This window comes from Dipodomys spectabilis, unplaced genomic scaffold, assembly GCF_019054845.1.
Source record: "Dipodomys spectabilis isolate Male_0828 unplaced genomic scaffold, ASM1905484v1 ptg000054l, whole genome shotgun sequence".
Classification (NCBI taxonomy): Eukaryota; Metazoa; Chordata; class Mammalia; order Rodentia; family Heteromyidae; genus Dipodomys; species Dipodomys spectabilis.
This window is the reverse complement of record NW_024870731.1, coordinates 28,299,301-28,310,000: the sequence shown is the minus strand read 5'-3', so window position 1 is coordinate 28,310,000 and position 10,700 is coordinate 28,299,301. Positions and strand designations below refer to the sequence as shown.

General features: G+C 36.7%; 1 protein-coding gene across 1 annotated transcript in view; it reads left to right on the top strand.

The window, feature by feature from the left end:
- Positions 1-10,700, top strand: part of Suclg2 (succinate-CoA ligase GDP-forming subunit beta) — a 247,512-nt gene that overhangs the window by 123,345 nt on the left and 113,467 nt on the right. The window contains exons 6-7 of the mRNA XM_042679846.1: positions 1,078-1,167; positions 9,140-9,236. Coding sequence (XP_042535780.1) covers positions 1,078-1,167; positions 9,140-9,236 — 187 coding nt within the window. The remainder of the gene's footprint in view (positions 1-1,077; positions 1,168-9,139; positions 9,237-10,700) is intronic.

The window sequence follows — 10,700 nt, the reverse complement described above, 5'->3', positions numbered from 1 at the left end:
GCATGATTTTACCCTTGTAAAAGTAAGAAATGCCCCTAGTTAATAGCCTCCCCTTATAAGAAAACAAAAAGTCTTTACACTATAATTGTGGTTTTTAATCTGGATTCTTATAGCAAAAATCCCATTAAGAATTTTAGGGCTGGGAATGTGGCTTAGTGGTAGAGTGCCTAGCATGCATGAAGCCCTGGTTTCGATTCTTCAGTATCATATAAATAGAAAAAGCTGGAAGTGGTACTGTGGCTCAAGTTGTAGAATGCTGGCCTTGAGTAAAAAAAAGCTCAGGGACAGTGCCCAGGCCCTGAGTTAAAGCCGCAGAACTGGCCAAAATTTTCTAGAAATGTTCATTATTTCTTTTAGGAAATGATTTTTCTTTCCTTTGGAAATTGATGGGTGTGTGTGTGTGTGTGTTGTGTGTGTAGTTAAATCTTTGTCTGGATATAGTAGTCATTCTTTGACAACTGGTTTTAAGATATTATCACCAGTGTTATCTGGAAGATTAAATGAGACTTTACTCACAACCTTATCTATAATACCTAGTCAGTTTCTAAAACAAATCTGTTTGCTAAAAGAATACATAAAAAGAATGTACATGAGCAGCACTCAGTGCTTTTGAGAGACTGACACTTTGTAGAGCTATGGTATTATTAAGAATTTTCATCATCAATAAAATATTTCAATTGTAAGATAATATTTAACCTATATACAACAACTCAACTTATCAGCAGTATTAAGCAGGCAAACCTTTCTTTGGAAGCCTTCCAAAAGATGTCATAAAAATTAACTGACTAAATATTCATCAGTGCCATCTGTATAGTAATTAAAAGTGAAAACTGGCATTAGCGCGTCTTGTCAGTATGCCACCTTGAAGAATTATATAGTTTTTAGAAGGGCTGTTTCATAGATGGTCTGCTAATTAAAACATACCCTATAGGCAGCTGCAGTATCCCTGCTCAGAGCTCTCTGGAAAGGTGCCACACTTTAATTACTCATTTGCAAATAAATACTGAGCATTCTTCTTGAGGTTGTAAATCTTCACTTGACTGTCTGAATTTTGTTCATATGATATATTTTTACTAGGAGCAGATTGACATTTTTGAAGGGATAAAGGACAGTCAGGCTCAGCGGATGGCAGAAAATCTGGGCTTCCTTGGGCCTTTGAAAAACCAGGTATGTCTGACTTGTTCATCAAAAAACATTTGGGAATTTCTTAATTTCCTATTATATTTGTGATTAGTAGGACTCAGGATGTTATGTTTTAATCTCTCCTCTAGATGTTTTTGATGAGTAATATATCCTGTTGTTCCAAAGGAGAATGATTGTAACATTTATCTACATAGGCATAGAGATGTGTGTGTGTGTGTGTATGTGTGTGTGTGTATGTGAGAGAGAGAGAGAGAGAGAGAGAGAATATGTTGCATACAGTCAAATATCTTTATGATATATGGTGACTTTTTTTCCCTATAGCGTTATGGTGCTGTCATCTGGCACATACATGATTTAGTCCATCTAAAATTCAGTTTTATTATCTGTAAAGTGGAAATAATAGCTACTGACTAAATGGTATATTGAAATCGAGTAGAATGATACACGAAAGCACTTATTGCAGTATTTTAGAGTAATGAGTTTGGGGCCTGGGGATATAGCTCAGTAATAGAACATTTAGCACATTCAGGGCCTTATATTCAATAATCAGCACTGCAAATAAAGATCAAATATTATTAATAATGGGCACTACTTGAATTATGATTGATCATTCAGGTAGATGTTTTAAGGTGTATGTTGATGGTATAAAGGTGATATTTCAATAGGAGCAGCCAAAAATATGCAAGTTTATTAATGATGTCCCTTGGCTTCAAGGATAGAAAAAAAATTACCCTTAATGTCATTGAGATAATGAACTGGTTGTGAATATTCTTGCTGTTTCCTGCTCTGCCTTGCCATTGCTTCAACCCAAGGTGGTGATGTGATGATGTATCTACGGAGGCAAGCTTCTTTATCCCGCAGATAATGGAAGATATTAATGGCTACCTTTTCTTTCCTCCACTGCTCTTGAGAGTTCATCTTAATAATCTCCTTTGTGTGTGCATGCATGCATGCATGCATGATCATTCTCAGGCCTGACCCTCATACTGTTTACAGAGTATAGTTACTCAATAATGTTTATGGAAGACTGGTTCCAGAACCCCTAAGGATGTCAAACCTAGTCCATACTCAAATAAAATGGCAGAATATTTTCATTTAAATGATGCGGATCCTCCCAAACACTTTAAATCCTGGCCAAATTACTGATAATAGTTCACAAAATGTAAATGCTGTGTAAATAGATGTTAGACTCTATTGTTTATGAAACATTGACAAGGAAAAAAGGTCTGTGTGTGTTAGTACAGATACACTGTTTATTTAGATTATTTCCCACCCATGGTTAGTTGAGTCTACAAACAAAATCCATACACACACACACATATATACATATACATATATATATATATATATATATGACTATCATTTCCTTTGGTTAACCAATACTATTCCCATCATTGCCTTTTGCCTTTTCCTGTTGTTTTTATTCTGTCTAGAAGTGTGATGACATTAGGAAAGTTTAAAAATAAAGAATAAAGTGGAATTACACACACGCACACACCACACACACACACACACACACGCGCGCGCGCACACACACACACACACACACACACACACACACACACACAGGAAACGAGCTAAGTTTGTAGAGGTGCATAGGTACAGAGTCAGAACTAAACCCTAGCAGGAGAGAAAGAAGGCCAGGATTCATTAAACAACCAACTGTGCTTTCTAAGACAACAAAGAAATGCTAGGAAAGTGATTTCTTGAAAGGAAGATGCTGTATAATTTCTTGATGTGAACTGTCCTGGTTGAATTTAAAGGGCCTTGGGTACAGGACTGATAGCCTCTGAAATCCACTGTCCTGTAAAGTCATGGTGTTAATAGCCTAACTCTTGCCTATAAAGTTCCTTACTGTGCTTATCTTCACTTCTGATTATTTGTAGTCATCTTTGCTACACTGTAACAATACTACTTTGTATATTTGGCTCACTGGGAAGTTGCTAGTAGTCTGTGCTTGGCACATATAATAGATGGCCAAGAAGCATTTGTCATGTGCAGGAATAAGGAAACATCCAGATTTTCTGCAGCAGTAGGAGAGATTTAATTTAAAATTTTTTATTTTATGGTAAAGATGTACAGAGGGGTTACAGTTATATAAGGTAATAAGTACATTTTTTGTCCAGCATTGTTACCCCTTCCTTTGTTTTTCTCCTAGCATTCCTTCCCTCTCTGAAGGGATTTCTTTACATGACAAAAAAATAAATTTGAAAGTGGGCAAAATCTGCTGACTTCTTGGTGTTAAAGCTCCAGAGGTGAATACTACGGAGTTGTACAGAAAATAATAATAGTATTAAGTACAACCTAAGACATCTGCCAATATATATTATAAAGAGAAAATTAAACATTTATAGTTCTCAAAATGGCATGATAGTGTTTTCCCAGTGCCTGAAAGACTAGTTTGAAACAAATTAGCCAAAGATGAGCTTGCCAGGTACGCAGGGGACATTAGGTAGCTTTTCTACATGGGCTATCTTTAAACCATGATCCTCAGATCTCCTGAGTAACTAGGATTATGGGTGTGAGCAAAGGAGTGAACATTTTTACTTTAGTTATTTTAGTTTCCTTTTACAACGCTGGTACCTTGAAAGGCTTTAAGCCTTTATTTGCTTAGCTGCTTCGAGTGTATACTAGATGTTATGTACCTTGCTGGACCCTGGGGAATATAGAAAATGAGAGCCATTGTGCTCTAGAGGCGCACAGGCCACTGAGGTCGGTCAGCCTACTGGCTAGAATACAGTGAGGGCAGTGAGAGAGTGACAGAGGAGAAATGGAGAAAGGTTGATCTCAGTTGTAGAAATTATCTAGGGACCCCCATGTGTTTACATAGTAAGAAGGATATGTTACCCAGGAGCTGAAGAAGTGCGCTTGCAGCACATGTGGGAATGGCAATCTTTGATTCATGCTACCTGGGGATTGGTGAAATGTTCTGGGAGGCAAAGTACAAAGAGCAAACAAGGCATGTGAGAAAATCATTTAAGTGATTTTCAGTCACTCCCTGGGGCTGAGGATCTGAGGATCACTATTTGAAGCTACCTTGTACAGACAAGTCCATGGGACTCTATCTCCATTTAACCAGCAAAAGAAGCTGAACTGGAGGCATGGCTCAAGTAGTAGAAAGCCAGCTTTGAGTGGAAAAGCTGAATGAGAGTGCAAGGCTCAGAGTTCACACACATATAACACACAACACACACATAAAATTAGTACATTCAAAAAATGAAGTGGTATTTTAGATGATTGTGAGATACGTTGTTACTTTCAAAGTTACTTAAATTTCATTGAGGATATAGTTTAAGCTTTTGGAAATAGTTCCCTCCTGAATGAACAATGAAAAATGATTGTGGTTTAAAATGATTAATGCTTTTCCTGTGACTCATGTCTGTGGTCTCTGAACTGACCTTTCATCTTACACAAAAGCTGTCAAGTTGTTTTTATTGCCAGTAGACCCGCTTATACATTCCAAGATCCTCTGTGGATCTTTTACTATTATTATTTTTTAATGTTTTTTTTTGGTTGTGAAAATACTGTACAGAGGGATTACAATCACATGAGCAAGGTACTGAGTACATTTCTTATCAAGCATTGTTGCCTCCTTTGTTTTTCCCCTCCCATCCCTTCCCTCCCATCCTACAACTACATTCCCTTCCCCCACCCCCAGATTAGTACTGAACAATGTATACTTTTATTTTGTTTTACAGTTACATATCCGTGTTAAAATTTCATTTATAATTCATATATAGGAAGAGATTAACAAAAGAATAATTGTGGCAATATAACATAATAAAAGTTATTTAAATGTGGTCTCTGCATCAGAATATCCGGGTGTAATATATTATACTGTATTTTCAGACTGGGGTTGGCTTTGAACCATGGCTGGAACCATGGTGACTAAGTGAAGGGCAAGGTGAGACTATACTATTACTTTTTCAAACCACAAATGCCTCTAGTATTTGGGCATATGACTTGATGTGATGGATCAGTGCAAGGTTGGTATAGGATCACTCTCATGTCCCTAGCACCTTGTATCTCTGGCTTTGAGGAACATGTGAATGTTATTATTTTCTAAAATGCAATAAAAGCACTTGAAAATCTGTAACATGCTAAATGAATTTTTTAGATACTTTTAAATTTGTCAAGGTTTTGCATACATTTATATTTGGTTTTAAAGATTTAAATTGTAAATTGCTGTACAAGCAACCTTAAAATAACATTAATTAGCAGTAGGAAAGGAAGATCCTCTGTTTATGTAGTTTGGAGGATCTGAGTAAGTAGATTACAGTAGTTAACAGCTGGCTGTGAGTTGATCAGTGTGTCCTTTCACCTGTATTTAGTTTGTTTGGGACATTTGAACACTGTGAGGAAGTAGTAGAAAAACTCTCAATGTTACACAGGCCCCAGATTTCCATCTTATTATACTAGTCAGATGGACACATTCTGCCAGTTGGGTTGTGATCTCTGGAGTAAAGTATCTTACATGAGTTTGCTTTTGTAGAACTTACCACACAGAGCTAACCACACTTCACCCTGCTTACAAAATGGTTATAGTCTATCTTTGACACAATAATAAAATAGCCAAACACCATTCAAAATGTTGGGGCAAAGTATAATGGCAATGGCATTAATATGCAGATTATTCAAGCTTCATGTTAAGTTTATATAGGCTTAAGAAGTTTTGATGATACCCACATAGTCATCTATAGATGAAGGATTTATCTACATGATAACTTTGTTATTGTTGTATATAAAGCCATCAGTATTCAGCCATGGGATTCAGCTCCTCTAAGAGGTTCTGAGGGAATAAGACATTTTAACTATAGAAGTCTGCCCTTGAATGTAGTGTTTCTGTGGAAAAATGCAAAAGCTGTGGAGAGAAGTTACACAGTAGCGTGAATATATTTCATGTGCTCTTAGAAACCATTGTGAATTTTATGTTCTGAGTATTTTGCCATAGTTATTCACTAAGATACTTTTGAAGTAGTTGGAATAGATTTACATACTTGTTTAATCAAAGTTATTTCCATTAGATAGTCTCCCCTTATTGTTAACTAAGTAATTCAGCAGGTATTTATTAAATATGAACTCCAGGCAGATGCTATGTAAATATAGTGGGTATCATGATGTCAGTAGTGACAGAGTACCTCTCTCATGATGCTATATTCAAGAGATAACCTAAGGAATCCCTTCCTCATGCAGAAATGTAAGTTGAGCATGCAGGCACATGTCTGTCATTCTAGCTACTCATAAGGCTGAGGTGGATGGAGCAATTGAGACCATTGAGTGTAGCTTATTCTTTTATCACCATCCTATCTTACGATATACTATAATTTACTTGAATTATCACTTAACTACATAACCTTTTAGATGTTTCCAAAAGTTTGACATTACTTAACAATACTGCCTTGTATGTCTCTGTAGGTATATCATACATTTGACTATTTGTAGGATAAATCTCAGAGTAGAGCAAACATATTTTATTGTATGGGTGATATACATAGGAGTTTACAGTTACATAAGTAAGGTAATGAATACATTTCTGTTGAACATTGTTACCCCCAAAAAATATTTTAAATAGCAAAAAATGCTGTTAAACTGCTGTTGGTATAAGCAAGCCAACCCTAAATTCCCCTCCCACACAAAAGTGTGAGAGAGACTTTTTCCAGTCATACCTGGAACTTGTCCAGTGTGGTGAGTGAATACAGGTTTTTTCATACAGCTTTAATGAGAATCTCTTTTACTTTAGATGAGTCTGAACATTATTCTATACTCTTAAAAAAAATCTACAGCTGGGCGCTGGTGGCTCACGCCTATGATCTAGCTACTTAGGAGGCTGAGATCTGAGGATTGTGGTTCAAAGCCAACCCAGGCAGCAAAGTCCATGAGACTCTTATCTCCAATAAACCACTAGAAAACTGGAAGTGGCCCTGTGGCTCAAGCGGTAAAGTGCTCACCTTGAGCTGAAGAGCGCAAGGACAGTGCCCAAGCCCAGAGTTCAAGCCCCACGACCGACAAAAAAAAAAAACTACAGTCTTTCATATAAGTTTGACCTATTATCCTGTTGAGATGTTGGCCTTTTTTGTTAAAGAACTATCTCAAAGGAATTGTTTATATGTGAAGAAAATTTGCTTTATATACTTTATATACTTCATGTAAGTTGAAAGCATTTTTCTCCTTTAACATCTATCTTTTGGTCATGTGTTACTTTTGCGAAATGCAAATCTAGTTAAGACTCGTATTACTACTATTTATTCATGGTTTCTGCCTTAATGTCATCCTATCAAAAGAGGAATCTCAGTCTGAGAATTCTCCCATTTTTCCTAGCTACTTTTAATTTTCCTTTATTTAATGTTAATCTTTTTTTAATCTAAAGAAAATTTGTCATAAAGCAGAAAGGCACTGAACAAGTAATTGTTAAACATCTGGCTTTTTGATGGGAGTTTACTCAATGGTCTCAATTGATCCACTCCCGCCTTGCTCCCCCCTGTCCTCCCCTCCCCCCGCCTAAATTGTAAAGTTCATTTTTTGACGTAGTGTCTTGTACATCTCATTGTTGCAATGAGTCAACCTGTATCCCTATTTAAACAATTTGTTTTTTCCCTTCTGCTCCGCAAATTATACCAACATCAATACACAATGGAATTCTATGTCTCCATCAGAAAGAATGCCATTGCTCCATTTGTTAGGAAGTGGAAAGACTTGGAAAAAATTATATTAAGTGAAGAACAGAATTTCTTTATTTAAAAGTGGAACCACTTTCAGTATTGATCCTAGTAGAAAGTTTATTACATAGGCATGGCATCATCTGAGAATCTTAAGATTAAACCAAGAGGCCCAGAGCTATAAAAGCAACAGGAAATTGTTACTATCCATGTGCTCTGAAAAGTTGAGGCAGTGGTTTGACATGGCTTTGGGATTCAGTAGCTGGCACTTGGGAGCGCCCTTTGGTGGAAGGTACAGATAGAAGGGAGTCTGCCCAAAACAGACGGGCTTTTCTCTTCCTCCTGCTGTCAGTCCCTAACCATGGCATTCTGTTGGCTAACAGGAGTTGAAAGTCAACTGAGCGTCAACCTTAAAAATTCAGAGGTAGATTTTAGCTCCCTTGGTGTCATAGTAAAGATTGGAAAGGGCCCAGATGGATGTGATGGCAAATACCTCAGTATTGGCACAGTAAACAGAGAAGGTGGTAATGAGGACTTGAAAATAAAATAGAACCGAGAGTCAGACTGATATCCTTCATTCAGCTGTGGTTCACATGCTATCCCAAGCCCCAGTCCACACAGTATGATCCTGCTGTGACAGGCAGTGAATAACTGTGAATTGGGAAAGATGAAGAAATGATCTGTAAGTATCCTGAAAAGAACAAAGTCAGGGATAAAGGAGTAGGCAAACCTTGGATATTCCTGCCCTTTGTAGTGTATGCCCTTGAGACAAACTATTTTCAACTCGAACTGTGCTATTCTGAAAATATACTATGTGGGAGACTTTTATCTTCTTGCCTTGCAGCGTTTCCTTTTAGATACTCTGTAATTGTTGTCTCACAGATTTGGGGCTCCAATTGATGAATATAATAACTTTTATTCCAGCATAATAAGGAAAGTCTAGTCATTATAAGCTCTCAAAATCATGTTTATCTTTTACTAAATGGGGCTTGTTGTATTAATGATTGTAGCTTATATTGTGTTCCAACTTGACTAATAGGGACATGATAATTTACAAGAAGATTAATCACGTTTTTAAACTGTATTGAAAATATTTTGTTTTCTTGATAATGTTCTCTTCTGGTGTCTGGAGGAAACTTGAGCAATTCCTTCTAATGAATAGCTGTGGAAATTAAAATAATTATGATTTTCTGCTTCAACCAAGGGAAGACTTTTTTCCCCTCAGAAAACCTCACTGAAAATAAAGACATAATCTGCTATTTTTAAGCTTTCATTAATTGAGCAACACAAATTTTCTTTTACTGCTTTGGCATAATTGTGTTTCACTTGATCACATTTAGGCTGCAGATCAAATTAAGAAGCTGTATAATCTCTTCCTGAAAGTTGATGCTACTCAGGTGGAAGTGAATCCCTTTGGTGAAACTCCAGAAGGACAAGGTAAAAAAATCAGAGAGAAAAACAATGAATATGTTACAATTATTTATGTAAACTATAAACTAAATTGTACAATAGACCGTAGTGGCAGCTCTGCATTAATTTCTTTCAGTAATTTAATTTCTGCTGCAGTTTCAAATGTTCCTGTGATGTGGATGCACATTTCAGCACTTGCATTTTGTTTATAGGCAAATGGCAAACCTGAAAGGAAGATAACTTCCAGTTTTTCTATCCCCCTCATTAGCCTTTTGTTTTTTTCAGATGTCTCTGCTGCCTGTAATACAGAGATTTGGGCAGAAGGGGGTGCCATTGTGCCTGTGTGTACTTAGTACATCTATGTTTATCAGAACTTTTTAAAACTTTTTAATTTGCCTAAATTTGTATATAAAGTTATTTTTTGCCCTATGTTCATCTTAGTGTCCTGCATCTTAGTAAAGCCACATTTACAGCTGAACTCTCTCACCTTATTTGGTTGGTAGCTTCTTCAAGTAGGAAGAGTGCTTCTTTTTTGTTTGTTTTTGTTTTTGTTTTTGTTTTTGGGTAGATCGTGGAACTGGAACTTTGGGCCTGGGCATTGTACCTCAGCTCTTCAGCTCAAGGCCAGCGCTCTACCACTTGAGCCACAGTGCCACTTCCTGTTTTTTGAGTGGTTTATTGGAGCTAAGAGTCACACAGGCTTTCCTGCCCTGGCTGGCTTTGAACTGCGATCTTTAGATCTCAGCCTCCTGAGTAGCTCTGATTATAGGGTGAGACACCAGTGCCCAGCAGGAGTGCATATTTTTATATGGAAGGTTTCTCTAGTCCATGAAGAACTTTATAATATAAGTAGATGTTTTATATTCCAGAACCACTCACCACCACTGCACTGTCTTGAATAGAGCTAGTACTCATTCATCCTTATTAATTTCATAGCTGAAACATGAATAGGAGTAGAATAACGTCTGGATAGGATAGTGATTCCAAGGTATAAGTTCCAAAAATCTTGTTTTTTTTCTTTTTGAGTATATTTCACATGCAGCCCAAGTCTATCATATTATAGACAGTCAACAAATGGGGATTTGCCAATGAATTGATAAATGAAGTTATGTGTGTGTATGTGTTTCTGTGTGTGTGTGGTGCATGTGCAAGGGAAAATCATCAAGTTGGGGCCAAGGTGTGTGTATAATAATTCTCCATAGCAGAAATTCTGTAGTCAGACCAGAAAAGCCAACATATCTTGTCTTTAGAAAGCTAAGCCTAGGTACAAAATTTGGATCTGCTATGTTCTGGTTATGGGGATATAGCCTGCCTACACCTCAGATTTTTTTAAACTAAAACTAGAAACTAAAAATAAAACATGTGTAAAAATAGAGTGAATTGGTATATATGTAAACATCCTTGTCAGACACAAAATTCATAATATGAAGTTTCCACTTCTCAGTTCAACAGGTATCTAAGAAACAGATAGTGTTTTGAAAGCCATTGGAA